At 38.8% G+C, this 17858-nt stretch overlaps 1 protein-coding gene across 1 annotated transcript in view; it reads right to left on the minus strand.

Moving 5' to 3' along the window:
* Positions 1-15543, minus strand: part of IQCM (IQ motif containing M) — a 347601-nt gene extending 332058 nt beyond the window's left edge. The window contains 3 exon segments of the mRNA XM_069540669.1: positions 12863-13130; positions 15276-15358; positions 15537-15543. Coding sequence (XP_069396770.1) covers positions 12863-13130; positions 15276-15358; positions 15537-15543 — 358 coding nt within the window.
* Between the last annotated feature and the right edge of the window lie 2315 nt (positions 15544-17858).

Below are 17858 nucleotides of genomic sequence, written 5' to 3' on the forward strand. Positions count from 1 at the left end.
TCTACAACTTCTTGAAGTCGTTCTTCTACTTGTTGTCTAATTTCTCTTCACCCATTCTTTGTAACTGACCTCTCTGTTAAAACAGCAGATATTGAGGTCATTGCTAAGTTCAATGTCAATTTTCAGTCCTTGCCTTATTTCATCTATAAGCATAATTCAACACAGTTGATCAAACACTCCCTCCTCCTAGAAACACCCTTTTCACCCAGTTTCCAGCACATCTCTGTCCTGTTTTGGGGTTTTCTTTTTTGCTCCTCACTTAATGCTCCTTCCTTAGGCATCATTGCTAGTTTCTCCTCATTTCTGTAACCTCTAAATACTCCACAGCTTAGTCCTTGGACTCCTCTAACTCACTCCCATGGCATATCATAGAGCCTCTGGGCATTAAACACTAACTGTAAGCTGAGGTATCACAAAATGACATCTGAGTCTAGTCCTCTGCCAGGAACTCCAAACCCAGACAACCACCTTTCTATTCAATATCTCCACCTAGATATTTAACAGACATCTCAGACAGTACAGGACTGAACCTCTGATAAGAATCAAATCTGTTCCTCCCATAGATTCCCCCATCTTGGTAAATGGCATCTCCATCCTCAGTGACTTGGAGCAAAAGCATTTTGGGGATTTGATTTGAAGGTAGAAACTTCCATAGGATTTGCTGATGAATTGCTCATCTTTGATTCTTCTCTGTCTCTCCAATAACATGCAATAACCAACTCACCAGCAAATCCTGCTGAAGGTTCTACCTTCAAGACAAACCCAAATCCTACATACTTGCCATCACCCTAATCCAAGCCACCATCTCACTGCTTCTGTTTTACAGCCACAGCCTCCAGTCGTTCTGCTTCTAACTTTGCCTCTCCATCGGTGGTGAAGTCAGATATTCTGGGGACTGAAACATAAAACTGTGGGGCCTAACTAAAGGAAGTGTCTGTCAAAGCAGAAACACAAAACGAGGTGTGAATGTGAATGCTAGAATTAAAGAAGGGGGTTTTTTGTGGTTATCAACACAAATGACAAATTCTAAAAAACTAACAAATAATCACAACATTTCAAAATCCAGAAAAATAACAATATCTTTGTTAACTAACTACCAGATATACCTATCTATCTATAATACTCTTTTTCCTACTTTTTTGGCTATATAGTGTTTGGTTACTTCTTCATGCAACAAAAATTTCATATTTTCCGTACAAAGAATAGAAAGATAATTCACTCTTTCTTCTATCATGGTTGATCAAGTTTTTAAAAATATTCATAGTTGGGATGCATAAAATACATAACTTCACTTCCTCTATCCTCTAGGCTCCGGGGAAGCATTGAGGGATTTTAGAAAAAAAGAGTGTAGGATTTTCATTTTACACACACAAAAAAAATCACTCTGGCATAACTTTGTTTAAAGATTAAGTCAGGTTTACATCAGAGGCAGGGGGACAAGTTAGGGGAACACATTAATAATGTAGGCTCAAAATGACAAAAGAGTTTTCTTCTTACGGGAAATGTGATTATGATCTTAACAAGATTCTTTAGCTTATGTGGACAGCAAAGAAAAATAACTCCATTTCAAAATTAGTAAAAAGGGAAGTCATTTAAGTTAGCCTCTGCTGATTTCTTTTATATAAACATATATCCATCTCAGAAAGGTATGATCTCAGAAAGACAACTAAGATTCTAATAAGAAATTCAGCCTCGATGTTTAAAGTTAACTTTGCTTGATTTACCAATTAGGATGTGATGATCAGATATGTGCCTGAAAAATGTTGAAGTAATACAAGTGTTAGGGATTGGGTTTGACCCACTTCCACAAAGTAGAACAGAAATAATTGTGGGTCCCTTGGCTACAACGTATAATACATTGAGAGGAAGGAAATGTTCCATGGCTTACACTTTTCTTAATGTCCCAAAGTGCCTAGCATTGCTAGGAGGAAATTACATGCCACTCAGTAAAAGATTTCATTACCTTAAAACCCACTTCATGGCCGTTCCTTTTCCAAACCCTCCAAAAGGTATGTAAACCTCAGACTCTAGGCAAATCCCACAAGTAGTTAGTAACATAGTGACCTCTGATGCTAGGAATTTGTTTCGTTGAGGAGCACAGATACATTTATTCTTTCTCTTAGCTCAGTTATACAAGAGACATGAGGGTACCGCTAGAAAGAATAGTTCAAGGCTTTGGTTGGTGAGTAGAAGGCCTGACTCACCAGCCCGCTTCCTCACTCTGACTAGTCCCTTTGGTGTTTCTCCAGCCTGCCAGCATGGAGGCAGCAAGTAAACTCTCCTCTGCACTGCAAGGCTGAGTTAGAGGAGGACATGTGCTGCTTTGTGCAGAGGGCAGGAGTGGGAGGTTGCTGCTGGCAAATACTGCCTACGACTGGGAAGGTGAGTTTCATTCTAGGAGAGCATTAACAAGCTACCGGGCTACTTACCCAGAGCCAAATTCTCTCATCAGCTTTCTCTGTAACAAAATGAACGTTTCAATCTCCATCTGCCCAGTTCTTGGGTCTTATTCCTCAATTCAGTTGGCTCCAAACTCAGAAGGGAAAGGGCAGTGTTCCTTATTATAACCCTGGTTATCCACTCCCATCACCAGAAAAAACAAAACAACAACAACAACAAAACAAAAAAACCCCTACAATATCTATATTTTTTAAAAGAGAGAAAGGGTAATTCACTGCTGCTAAACTGAAAGTTCCATGAGAGTAGGGCCCATGGTACACAGCACCTGGCTCAAGTAGGAGCTTAATAGAGCTGCTGAATAAATACATGAATGAGGAAATGCAAGTCGAAACAATTAGCCCATTGATCACACTTCGGTACTCATTATAACAAAAAAATTAAGTGACGTCTAGAATTGAAACCTCGTTTTGTAAGTACACTATATTAGTTTTCTATGCCCATCGTAACAAATTACCCAAAACTGGGTGGCTTAAAATGACGGAAGTTTATTCTCTCTCAGTTTTGGAGGCCAGAAGTCCAAAATCAAGGTGCCAGCAGGGCTGTGCACCTCAGAGGCTCTATAGATAAATCTGTTCCTGCCTCTTCCAGCTTCTGGTGGCTGCCCACAATCCTTGGCTTGTGGACATATCATTCCAACCCTGCCTCCATGGTTACACTGTGTCTCCTCTTCTGTGTGTCTGTAATCTCCATCTGGCTTTCTCTTATAAAGATACTTGTGATGGCATTTAGGGCCCACTAAAATAATCTAGCTAATCTCTTTAATTTAAGATCTTCAATCTAATCGTATCTGCAAAGACACTTTTCCCAAAGAAGGTAACAGTTACTGGTTTTAGGAATTAGGATCTGATATCTTTGGGTGGTCATTATTCAGCCTACTACACACACTTTAAGTGTAATTTTTTCAACAATGACTAGATGAGGAAGGTGCTTCCATCAGACAACCACTGAAAACCACCAGAAAACCAAGTTAGGTTAAAGAAATAGAAGAAACAAATGAGTGAGAAAGCTGGGATTTGAATCTAGGGCATTGAATTCCTACGTTCCAGGGAGCCACTAAACTATGCTGCTTTCTCAAAAGAGGAAAATTCACAAATTCATACAAACTGAAAAATCCAGGTAACATTTGTCTTCAGCAAAGCTTGGGCTAGAGGCTCCAACAATGTCATCAGCACTTGATTTCTCTGCATCATTCAGCTCACTCTCCCATGTTGATTTTAGACTGGAATTCCCTGTTGTGTTCTCTGGTACCTCTGAGCTCACAACATCCTTGCTGGTTTAAACCCAATCACTCCACCCATCGCTGTGGCCAGGAGAATGAACTCTTCTCACTGACTGTGCCTGAATCACATGCCAACCCTGGAGCTAGGGGGTAGGGTGACAGCCCTGCTCAAATTGCACAAACTCATAGTGGGAGGGCATTTCTCCAAAGTCAAATCAGAGTGTTGCTACCAGAGGTCAGGTTAAAAGACACTGAGTGGCCGACCCAAAATAACAAATGTCCAGTGAAGAAGGTTTTCACTACAAACAGGAAACCATTTCTAGGAAGCAACTTGCTCTCAGTTTACCTCCTCAGAGAAGTTGGTATTATTTACTTGTACATAAGCTTATGCACAAATGACCTAGGAAGGACCCTTGCCCACTGGAAGGTATGTCACTAGCCTCCTAACTCTTCTCTGCCTGTGTTCCTTGTCCAATGCAAAGCATGGAACAAATGTGCTTCATCAGAAAATCTCTGTAAGTCACTAATCTAGTCTAAGATTTCTGTTCTCTGTAAGCTGTCCTCGGGGCTAGTAAGAGAATTAGTAGAAGGTAGATGGTAAAAAGAATGCCTTTCTATGGTCTCTAAATCCTTTATAATGTTTTAATAATTTTCATATTTAAGATGCTATTAATTTATTAAAAGTTATGAACTTTGTGGCTACTTCAGTGTGGTAAACCACGTTATACAGAGGCACAGGGTCTCCTGTCTTACTTTGAGTCTCCATCCTGCATCTTTCTATTTCAGAGTTCACAAGGTCAGTACAAAAAGAGAAAAAGCATAAATTAGAACGGACTATGTTCAAGACATTGGCTGCTCGGATATATAATTCTTTTCAGTTGCTAATTTTAAGAATTCTGTTGAGGTTCTTTCTTCAATACTATAGACAAGCAAAAGAAAATTCCTGACAAGAAATGGGAAGAAACAGATATCTAAAGCAGAAAGAAACTAAGAGAAGCAGAGAAGCACTTGCAAAATTCTGTATGATGATCTCTAAAGACATTATCCCAAATTTATTCCCTCATTTAGAAATCCCTCAATTATAGTCTGTTTTCATACATGGAGGAAGATAAATATGTTTCAAATCTTCAAAAATCAAATTATTTTGTAATATCTAATTCAATTTTCTTTTCCACTTCATTAAAAAAAAATCTCTAGCTTCCACGTTTCTTATAAATTGTTATGGAAGCTGGTCTTAAGTTCCTCCAAATAATTTTGTGAGAATGAGTAAAAAAATAGTATTAATATATTTGTTAATATCCTAGTATACGTAAAGTCATCAAAATATAAAATAAAAGACTTTATAAACACTGTTAATCTTAAAGCATGAACATTCTTTATCATAAAGCATTGTTAAAATTCATTATGCCTTCATTTTATATTTAAAGGAATAGATTTGTGATTTGGAACACACACACATACTCCTTTCCAAATTGGCTAAGGAACAATCCAATATCCCCTAAATATATTTGCTTGACCTGAATATCACGATATCTTATTGAGATTAACTAAAATCTGTTTTCAAATTTAAACGACTCAAATTAGACCTACGTATTTTTTTGTTCCCAAGGGAATGCATACGTAGATGAATACTATATAATATATGGTAACTATAAACTAATATTTAATGTATATTAAAAAAAATTGAGTTTTACATGTGATTTCTAATTATCAAGACCCATAAGTCGCTGGCAGCATGAAAATAGAAACTGGTTAAGCAGCACTGTAGAATATATACTCAGAAAGGAAATCATTTCATATTTTTTTATTTTGCTCTATTAAGAAAAATATGGGCATGTATTACATGCAAGCACAGGGTACATATTTACTAAAGATATTTGATATTATAATTGTTACATTGTATTTTTAAAGTTGATATCCTTGGATTAAATTCAAGGAATGTTTGTCCTGTCCTCACCTAAGATGTTCAGCTTTTCGAAGGTAACGCAACCAAATTTGTCAATGCAGCATGAGCAAAAGGCACATATACCCCACACACAGGACTCACTTTTCTTTCTAATCTCACAAACTTTAATCAAGTTCTGGAATTAATGTGACTGATATCTTAGATCATGCATATCTTAGATCATTCACACTGAAGTGAATATTGGAAATATGTTTAAAAAATAGATCCAAGTTACAGACTTAATATACACTTTTTGAGATAAGAACCTGGAGAAATGAATTGCAATTTTAATTTAAATATAAACTCTGAGATCAGCCCTTCACAGCTGTCTGGTGGGACACATGCAAACTTTCCTAGTAAAATGTCTCTGACTTCAACAGAGCCTATAATAGGATTGTCAGGAGGACCACTGTCCTCCTTGTGCTCCTAATCAATCCTTCACTCCTTTCTCCCACGCCCCACCCCCCAAAAACTTGGCCTCGTGATTACAAACTACTAAAGAGAACAACCCCCCAAAAGAAAAGCCCCGCCACCTTTCCGGCCTGGCTGGTGACCTAGGCGGCACAGTGGTTATGGCGCTTGGTCATTGTTCTACATTTAAGAGGAGCTACATGCGACCGGACGGCTTCCTGCAGTCTTTCCAGGACTCCAGGAGTGGAACCCCGGCAACTTCTGGAAGGACCGAGGCCTAGGTCGCATTAATTGCACTTGTTGGGTGTTGGTGTCGGGTGGCGAGCCCCTCTCCCTGCAAGCGCCCCAGACACCCAGAGGTACTCAGAGCCGGTGTGGTCCAGTCAGGCAGGGCCGCTACGATGAAGGGCCACTGAGGATGCTGTGCGCAGGCGGGGGCCAGGCAGGGGCCCCCAAGCTTCTTAGGGGAGACGGTGCTGGGATTTGGTCCCGGAGACAGACCATCATTAAGATGGGATTACTCACCTTTTCTAAGAGACCCTGAGAACTAGTCTTCTCACTCTCTTTGCTGTTTACCTTAATCTCCACAGACCCTCAATATTTCCTCCTTCCTTGAATCACCCCCAAAACCCTTCACTGTGCCCTAAGAAACATCAGGTCTTTCATCAGCTAAATTGACACTCTAGCTATGTCTCTATATGTTCCACCATCTTCTGGTTCTTATTTTCCTAAGGGCATAGCTTCTTCAGCAACTCTCAAGGGGTTACACCCTTTCCCTACTCTAAGGATAAAGTCAACTTCTTCCTTGATCTTTATTGACACTTCCCAATCATTTCTCTTTTCTCTTAAAAAAGGGTGGGGGGGTGGATTTTATTTTTCACAGCAAACTATCTTTTCATAGTCCATTAACTTTCACTCTTTCCCAGATTTTGTTTATCTCACCCTTCTCCTCACACCTCAGAACTCCAATACTTCCCATCCCATCCTCAAGTGAAGACCTCACTTCTAAATTCACTGAAAAATAGAAGCAACCACACCACCTAATCTACCAAAAGGCCTGTGTCTGTGCCCATGACCCTGCCTTCCTCTGACAATGGATGAGCTTTCTTTGCTCCTCCTAAGGCCTTCCTCCTCCTTGATTGAAACATGAGTAACATATTTCACACTTTCCTGATTTCCCTCCTAGCTGCTCTTTTCCACTTCCTTTGCTGGGTACTCCTCTTCTTATTCCCTAAATATTAGAATCCCCCAAGGACTTAGTCCTTGGATTTTTTTCTCTACCTACATTTACTTCTTAGATGATCTAATCTAAGTCTGTGATTGTCAATAAAATCTATACCTCTGCTGTCCGATAGAGTAGCCACTCATCAACTGTAGCTATTGAGCATTTGAAATGTGGCTAGTCCAATTTCTACAATATACACTGGATTTTGGAAACTTAAGATGAAAATAATGTAAAATATCTCCTTAATAATTTTTATACTAATTATTAAAATAATATTTTAGATATATTAGGTTAAATAAATCTATTATTAAAATTAATTTTACCTGCCTTTTTTTTTTACTTTTTATGTGGCCACTAGGAAATTTTCAGTTACAACTTTTGTAGCTCTCATTTCTATTGAACATATTTCTATTGGACATTGATCTCTACGTTAATGACTCCAACCTTTTCTATATGCCCACACCTACATAACAGACTACCTATTAGACATTTTCATTTATATATGTATTGATAAAAAGAACCTCAACATAATGTGTCTAAATCTCAACTCTGGGTTTCTGCCTATTCCAAAACTGCATCTCTCTATCTCTCTCTCCCCAATCTCAGGAAATGGCAATTCTTATCTTCCAGTTCATCAGGCCTAAAGGGTGAAGAATCACCCTTCCTTGATCTTCCTTTCCCTCACACTCCACCCCCAATCTTTCAGCAAGTACTGACAACTTGCCACCAAAATATTTTCAAGGGAGTATTTTAAGGACTTGAGCTTACGGAACAGGAATGAACAATGAGGGAAAAAAATAAAACAAGAAAGAAGTGAGAAATAATGTAAGAATCCTTTTTGAGTTGACCACCACCACAAGAGACTGGCTGCTTAACTATTTGGGACCTTCTGAGAAGCTTTATAGAATGTAACTGAGACCCTTCCGCCCAGGGGAAGAAAGGAGGAAACATTATCCATCAGCCCTCACCCTCCCTTACTGGACTGCTCATGTGTCAGAGCTGAGCCCATTCCTGTGGGTGTCCCAAGCCAGGAAGGAGCTGGGGAAGCCTGGAAGGAACCTCACCACAGCAGGGGAAGGAATAAGAAGTGAGCCAAGAGGATCTCAAGCTGTATGGACGGTGTTTGCCAAAATGCTCCAGAGAGCAGACTGAGCATCTCTTCCCAACTCCAGTGATCAGTGATGTCATATCGGTAGCTTGAAATCGGCTATGTGAGAGTATTTACACTATGGAAATCGGCAAAAACCGCAGATTAGGCTTGCTCCCTCCTCCCACCACAGCCAGTTGTTGCACATGTCCTACAGCATCACTGACAACAAGGTTCTGCCTTTCAGACAGCTGCAGCTGACCCCTCTCCAGCTCCTTCTCAGAACGGCAGGCACATCTGTTCTTTTTGCACTTCTTTGAAAGCACGTCTGTGCTTCCCTCACTTGGGCCATTGCAAATAGTTTTCCCATGGCCTAGAACTCCAAGCAGGAATTACTCCTCATCTAAGAAATTTTTTCTCATTTCTCACATCTTAGCTCAAATGACACTTCCTCTAGGAAGCCTTTGCTGACCACCAGACCAGGTCCAATTCATCTGTCCTATACTCTCAATCTGTATATAAGTGATGATTTAATTAATATCTGTTTCTTCAGTTAGACTACAAGTTCCATGAGGGATCAAGTCATGACCATTTTTTCTCACTCACCAAGTTTTGTATATTTACTCAATGTCCGAACAAAAGTTTTTCAAGCAACAGATATTAAAAGCACTTTTACCACTCCCGCATGAGTGAAACTGCAATTGTTTTTTAACAGTGTTGAAAAAGAGTCTTTATACTTGAAAATGTGGGGAGCCATGTTGAGAGCACAAGACATTTTTATGGATGTGCATCACTTCCAGCTATAATCCACTGAGCCAAATCTCAGTCATATAGCTCCTCCTAACTACAAGGGACATGAGAAATGTAATTTAGCCAAGTACCCAGGAAGAAAAGGATATAGTAAGTTTGATGAGCATATAGCCAGTCTCTGCCACAGTCTGCCCTTTTGGACATCAAATATCCATTCTTATCCTCTGACACGACACAAAGGAGACAACCCAAAGTTCCACCAAGGCACTACATCCAGCTCAGAGCCCAGGATCTCTGGCTGTTTGTAGTCTTTTCCATCAGGCCCAGATGTGGCTCCTTCTGGTCTAATAATAATGTGCACCAAATTCATAAATTATTTCCACCTTTCTCCAAAAGCACACAACAGCCAGTAGTGGAGCAGGTATAGGATAACCTCAGTAAAAACGCCACTAGTGAAAGGGGAAATGAGAAGATGCATAGCAATCACTAGGCCAAAGAAGTTATGGAATTCTGCTGCGGAGGCACTGAGAAGTCCCCTACGCTGCAGGTGGGGAAATTCTCTGAGTAGACAAGGATTCTGTTCTGAGCAGCACTCCCTTGTTCACTTTTTTATTGGCCCCGGGTCAACTCTGGGAAGATTTTTCCTTGCACCTTGGCCACATCTTGTTATTATCCTACTTGGAGACTGTATAGCCTTTGTAATCCACTTCCAGACAAAGCCAGGTTATTTTACTTTTGAACATTCAATTAAATCAAGGTTCATGGTTTCTTTGGCAACAAAATCTTCTAAAATACTTGGTAGACGTTTTAATCTATTTTCTTCCAATTCTACATGCCAATAACCACATTCAAAGTTCATTTTTTATACATAGCTTTAAAATATCCTTTGTATCCTCACTTCTTTACCCCCTGCCTTAGTCTCTCAACAGTAAGTGCCTTTAGGTCATCTGAAACAATGAGCTGGGTTGGGAAAAACATACCCTTAATCTGATTTTTGCTACAATGATAAGTCTTAGTAGATATTTGCTCAAAACCAAGGACCCAAATACTTGGTACCTCTCTATGCTCTTTCATTTCTGATTGCAAACCAGCCAATACTTTTCTTACTTCATCTCTTTTTTTTATAAAAACTTCCCAAAGGCAGCCCAAACCACCAACATATTTTAATAATGCTGTTTCCCAACTTCTTCACCTAGAGCTACAAAGCTCAGTAGATACATGGTTTAGATTCCAGTTTATTGCATACATAAGAAGCATCTCCAACCCTTTAATTTGCTATATGTTTCCATGCTGCCACTCAGTACCACTAAGCCAATGAATCCTACAGCCCTTCTCTGTTATGTTCCACCTTATTGTTGACCTAATCTAGATAACTCTACTTCTCAAATATTTCTAAAATCTCTCCCCTCAGTTCTATCCCCAGTGCCACTGCCTTAATTCAAGTCATCCTTTCTCGTGGGAGTTACTGTCTCCTCATTGGTCTCTGTGCCTCCAAAATTCATCATACCTCATCTCTGCTGCCAGTATATGTTCTAAAATGCAAATGTGACCACTGCAACTTTTCTTTAAAACATCTGGATTACTTTTAGGTTAAAATTCAATGTTCTTCTAGTCTCATCTCTAATTACTCCCCAATCCTAAGTCAGTTATGTAAAATTATTTCAGTTCCCTCAAGTACACTATAATTACTTTCTCAGATATTCATTGTCATGTAGACACTAGACGCTCTGACTAGATAGGACTTTTCTTCCTTCTTGAGTTAACGCTTATTCATCCTTCACAATTTACCAGACTTTAAATCTCCTGGGAATCCATCCCTATTCCTAAATCTGAATCAGGTATCTTTCCAATTGATTTTTAAAGAGGTAGAGCTTGTTTTTATTATAGTCAGTCACACTGTACTATAATCATCTATTTATCCTCCTTCATCCAACCACACACAAATTATATATAGCAAATTTCAACTTCTTGAGGGCAAGTAGCATATCTTTTAACTCTCTATATCTCACCTAGTAAATAAATTTGGTTGAACAAATGCATGAACCCCACAGTTTCAGTTCAGCAGCGACCCACAACATCAATCTTGAATCTTCACCTATCTCTCTCTCAGGTGTCAGACCTCCATTTCCAACTTTCTAATGGCTATCTCCATATGCATGTCTACTTAATAGATCTAAAACTGAATTTGTTATCTTTTACATCCCTTTCTTCACCTGCCCTAAATCTGCTTCTCCTTCTGAATTCCTAACTCAGCTTAATGATGTCTGTTGAGCTTTCCAGTCTAGAAACCTGAATATCTTTCTTTAGGAATTCTTTGGTCAAACAAATTGGTGATAGCCAGGTTAAAAAACATTAAACAGATTTCTTTTCTGTAGTATTTCTTAGAGTTTTCAATATATTAATGCTCAATATGGATCTCCAAGAAGTAAATGCATTTTTTCAAACTCACCTTACCAAGAACACTTATGTCAAGGTGAATCACTCAGGACTAGTGTTCTGAAAACTACACTTTGAGAAATGCTGCTGGAACATCCCTCCTCCACACTTCATGCTTCACTACTGCCCTACTTTAAGCCCCTGCCATCCTTTACATGGACCATCTCTTTCCTGGGCAGCTTCCTTTCTTATCTCTCTGGCACCATTCTCTCCACAGCCTCTACCACCAGTTTTATTTTTCTAAACAGAAAGAATCGGTCATACCTCACCCCCATCATCACTGGCTCTCCATTACACATAGGGTCAACTCCTAGGTCTGCTATTATATTCACATCAAAACCTAGCCTCACCCCTCTCCCCAACTTCATTTCTTACCGTATCTCTCCTTTCCCAAAACATATCACTTTCTTTTGTCCTTCAGAGCTTTAATATTTTTCTCCCATGGTTCAATATGGCCTTTCCTGTTACCACCTACCTTTAACAAACTTCTCCTTAAAACCCATTTCTAATGAGATCTCATCTGAGAAAGTTTCATTCTGGCATCTGGTTGGTTACTCCTCAGTGCTTCCATAATGCTTTGTACTGACTCTCGTACAGCAGTTGTCACACTATATGATAAGAAATTACCCAAGTATTTATCCCCACCATTACTCTCTGAGCCTTTTAAGCTTTGTTTTTCCAACTCCTAACATACTGCCTGGCACAGAGCAGGCACTCACTGAATGAAAAAATTCAAATGAATGAATAACATAATAAGCAATAACAAAAGAGGGAAAATGCAGATGAAGTTATGAAAGCTTATAACTAGAAATGTACTTTAAGAGGTCATTCCAGCCAGGAAAACCAGTTAGTCTCAGAAAACAGTATAACTTTGCCTAAATAGACCTCCAGGTTCCACCTTACCAAGCTCCTGAAAGAGAATAAACCTTTATCACAATTGGTCTTAAAGGAAACTCTATAGCTCCCAAAAATCCCTTTAGGGTTTTGGGGGGACACACTCACAAATAGCTTGCCTACCCTACCTACCCTGCTCAACAACAAAATCCAGAGCCATGAGCCTCTGCATGCTCTAGGAACAGTGTCTGTTGGAAGAAGTGGCTAACCGGTTTCGTTCCCCTGCATTCCTCTCTCCCATTAGGATGCCCTCTTCTCAATATCTGGTGGCTCCCAGAGGTTAGCAGCCCTTTTAATCATGCCTCCCTACCTTTCACTGCTAACATTTAAAGTGTAGGATTTTGTTTGAACAAGGAAATTCCATTACAAGCACACCATAAGCAAACAGTTTTGCCTGCTGGCTTGCTAAATGTCTTTGCTCCACCAAAAACTTACCTTTCACAATTAGATCTATAGACCCCTTGTATTTTTTTTTTACATTGAAAATGCGTGGCTCCTTGAAAGAAGTTCGTGATGGAGCCTCCTCAGAATGTCCACTTTTGGAACAGTCTTTGAGAAAACAAATCATTTTGTATGCTGCCTGAAGTTCTCGGACCGTATCAAGTGTTTCCTGTTTTTTGATCTCCAAAGGTATGAATTTCCTACATTTCGGTTTCTGATGTTTATTTCTAAAGACATTTATAGAAGTACCTGGAACTTTATTCTATGAACAAAACAAAAATAAATTTAATAAAATTTAATTTTAACTGTATAAAAAATTATGTAATCAATTTTGTTAATAAATTAATAAAATTATATCCACTAAATATATTTTACAAAGTACCTTAACTTAAAGCACATAACAATAATCAGATAAAGCACATGTTATCCTTTATAGTTCTCCAAAAGCCCTTAACAAGCATGAGGGTTACATTCAACTTAAAAAATATATGAATTTTAAAATAGTGATTTTTTCCTCAAATGTGATATTTTCTAATACAGCTTTAAAGTCCATTTTAAAATAGAAGTTTTCAAATAGACATATAAGAATTTATTTTCAACCATCTTTGGAGAATCTTCAAATGTCAAAAAAATGCTAACACCCCCAAAACTCTCTGTTGAACCAGAAATAACTGCTCATACATGGAGGTAGATTCTCAAAAAAAGCATATTACTAATTGAATATGTATTTTAGATCCTTTCAATCACTTAATTTCTTATTAATTTTGACTACTTTGAGCAACAGAAAAATAATACAGTCCCAGGTCTCTGACAGGCAATTATCCAAACAATTATAATTGTTTTAGTCTAGCAATTCTCTGGCCCACAGATAGAGCTACAGCTCTCCTCCTCCCCACAAGAAAAGATTTAGACAAATTCAAGCTGTTGCCAACTCAAGATGACAATAAGGGGACTTCCCTGGCGGTCCAGTGGTAAAGAATCCGCCTTCCAGTGCAGAGGACACGGGTTCAATTCCTGGTTGGGGAACTAAGATCCCACATGCCACGGGGCAACTAAGTCCATGCCCCACAACTACTGAACTCGCGCCTCAACTAGAGAGCCCGCGGGCCGCAAACTACAGAGCCCATGCGCCCTGGAGCCTGCACGCCAACTAGAGAAGAGAAAACCCTCGTGCCACAGCAAGAGAGAAGCCCGCGCACTACAAGGAAAGATCCCCCATGCCGCGACTGAGACCTGACACGGCCAAAAAAAACAAAATAGAAGATGCCAATAAGGAGGTTTTAGTAGACTAGTATTACATTTTACCAAGCAACCAAAGGTAGAATATTATGCTGTTATTATTAGATAAAATTCTAAAAATAGGTGAAGGTTCTAAGGCACAGCTACCTAACTGTGAAGACAGTGCACTTTTCATCTCACATGCCTACTGGTGAAATCAAATACTTCTAATTGATTAGAGGCAAAAATTAGTTAAGCAATGTTAACAATGTTGATTACAAGATTAAATAAAACCTATGGTCAGTCTCAGCCTAGAGGACCATTCAAAAGAAACATATGTAAAAATTATAATCCTCTTCCCCCTCACAGTAAGCATAGAAAAATACTTAAAATCTTTATTTAAAATTCTGTTCGTTTTTTTTTAAAGTATTCAAAATGGAGAAGAATAGTGTGGCACACAGTAAACCATCCTAAGTCCCCTGCCCTCACCTGTCTCCCCAAAGGCCCATTGTCACAACGGCAGCTGCTCCCCAAATTATCCGTCTCCTCTGTAGATGCTCTCCTCCAAAATTTCACCCTGTACCCACCCCCCTGCCTCTTTGCCACCCCTTTCCCTTTCATTCCTTCTCACCTTCCAAATCCATGCCATTAAGCAATTATTTATTGAGCCAGACACAAGGCTTACTGCTAGAGATGCAACATTCAAAAAAAGACAGTTACTGCCCTCAAGGAGCTATTAGACTAGTAAACAGTCCTAATACAAAGTGATGTAGGAGAAGATACAGGTAAGCATGTCATGCAGGTGGCATAAGAGAGACGCCTCTCACAGTATATTTTATCTGTTAGCTTTGCCTAACAGTGTTTAGAGAGGGATATTTACTTGAGATATTTAATCCAAAAACTTGTTATAATTCATCAACAGGAGACATTAAAAATTAAATTAAATGTGCAAACTTAAAATATATGTAATTAAATAAGCTGTACAGCTGAAAAATCTTTTTAAATTTTTAAATTTAAAATTTTTAAATGCAATCTGAAATCAATTTTTATAGCTAGTAAGGATTTCATTTTCTCTTCTATTCAAAATCTATTAGGGTTCATGCAATCATTTGGATCAATTATTGTAGTATATAAAAATTGCTATTAGTTTCCTGAAAAATACAGTGTTAGATAAATGCAAAGCACTAACCTCATTTATTTTCTTATAGTGTTGGGCAATGAGAGTTTTTGCTTCTTGAAAAAAATCTTGCTTGGGAATCTCTAATATAGGACCTAAAATAGAAACAGAGAAATAGTTTATTTTTTTTAATGTAGTTAACGTACTTTCTTAACCAAAAATGGCAAAACTATGAAACTGAAATTTGGAGAGTTATGTTTTTTGCGTTACGCGGGCCTCTCACTGCTTTGGCCTCTCCCGTTCCGGGGCACAGGCTTGGACGCGCAGGATCACCGGCCATGGCTCACGGGCCCAGCCGCTCCGTGGCATGTGGGATCTTCCCAGACCGGGGCACGAACCCGCGTCCCCTGCATCGGCAGGCGGACTCTCAACCACTGCGCCACCAGGGAAGCCCTGGAGAGTTATGAATTTGCAGGATGTTATAAAAAGAAAATTTTATAAGTGGATGTTTTAAGAGAATGCAAAGGAAGTTAATGTAATGTTCCTTTAATGTAATATTTTACTTTAAAAAAAACATTAGCTTACAATGGTCAGAGTGTTAAGTAGATTATCCTAAATTATTAAAGTCCAGGGAGACCAAAGAAAACACACAAAATTGATATCTCCTTTAGTTCTGAAAGTTCTTTAAATACAGAAGACACACCATGATTTGGACACAAAAATTATTAGTAAGTCTATCTGTGTTTTCTATACCTGATGACTAATTAATATGGCTGTACATTTCTTCAAGAATATTTACGTTACAACTTGATAAAATTATAACTGCATAATAAAACTCAAAAGGTTTATTAAGTAGGAATAGCATTGAAATAAAAATATATGTACCTACAAGTGGGTAACACTACAATGATAACTCATCCCTCATCTGTATTTTCCTAAGATTCTTATTCATTTTACCCAGATCTATGTATAGAATTCTATAGCGTGTACATAGAATACATCATCTTCATTTAGTCTCATCTAAGATTTCCTACTTATATATTTCCTTTATTATTAGCTGATTCTGATGTTTTTAAGTTTCTTGGCTTTCTCTTCCTAACCTGGACTCAGTAAAATTTAAATATATTACTTATCAAATTAGCTTTTCAGTCTGGCCTGTATGCTCCCCATTTCTTTAATTACACCTCCTTTAGTACCCTTGGGATCAAGATTTTCTCTCTCTTCTTTTCACCTACTCAAATTTTAAGCCATTAAAAACTCCATCTTCATGCAAATCAAAACCACAATAAGATACTATCTTAGTCTGTTTGGGTTGGTATAACAAAATACCACAGACTGGGTAGGTTATAAACAACAAAAATTTGTTTATCTCAATTCTGGAGGCTGGAAGTCCAATATCAAGGTGGCAGCATGGTCGGGTGAGGGCCCTCTTCCTGGTCGTAGATGTCTAGTTGTATCCTCACATAGTAGAGGGGAGTAGGAAGGTCTGTGGGGCCTCTTTTACACCAGCACTAATCCCATTCGTGAGGGTTCCACCCTCATGACCTGATCACCTTCCAAAGGCCTCAACCCCTAATACCATCATCACATTGGGCATTAGGATTTCAACATATGAATTTTAGGGGGACACAAACATTCAGACTATAGCAGATACCACCACATGCCCACCAGAATGGCTAAAATTAAAAAGACTGAAAACAGCCAATGTTGGCGAGACAGTGGAGCTACTGGAACCCTCATGTGTCATTGGTGGAAATATAAAATAGGATAATCAATTTGGAAAAGCTAGAGCAATTTCTTACAAAAACCTAATATACACCTTCTCTGTGACTGCAAAATCCCACTCCTAGGTTTTTACCAAAGAGAATGAAACATTATACTTACAAAAGACTTGTATAAGAATGCTCACAGCAGGTATATTCATAATAATTCCAAACTGGAAAGAGCTCAGATGGGTATCAACAAGAGAACAGTGAACAAACTGTGATATCCTCATACAATGAAGTACTACTCAACAACAAAAAAGAATCAGGGGCTTCCCTGGTGGCGCAGTGGTTGAGAGTCCACCTGCCGATGCAGGGGACACGGGTTCGTGCCCCGGTCCGGGAAGATCCCACATGCCGCGGAGCGGCTAGGCCCCTGAGCCATGGCCGCTGAGCCTGCGCGTCCGGAGCCTGTGCTCCGCAACGGGAGAGGCCACAACAGTGAGAGGCCCGCGTACCGCAAAGAAAAAAAAAAAAGAATCAAACTACTGACATACACGACAACATGAATGAATTTCAAAAACATTATGTCAAGTAAGCATCCTTACACAAAAAAGCAAATACTGTATGGTTCCACTTATGTTCTAGAGTAAATAAAGCTAATATATAGGAGAAAAAAAGCCAGAACATTGATCTTCATGGACTGACTGAGAAGGGACATGAAGGAAATTTCTGGGGGACATGACAGTGTTCTATGTCTTGATACACAGTAGATTACACAGGTATATTATTATAACTCAATGAATATACACCTAAGATTTCTGCACTTCATTGTAGTACATTGTACATCAAAAAAGAAAAACTATAAACAAACACTGAATTCTGACTAATGATATGTATGTTGATTGATGGATGGATATGTGATAAATCAAATTCAATAAAATATTAATGG

Source organism: Delphinus delphis, chromosome 5, assembly GCF_949987515.2.
Source record: "Delphinus delphis chromosome 5, mDelDel1.2, whole genome shotgun sequence".
NCBI classification, from domain to species: Eukaryota; Metazoa; Chordata; class Mammalia; order Artiodactyla; family Delphinidae; genus Delphinus; species Delphinus delphis.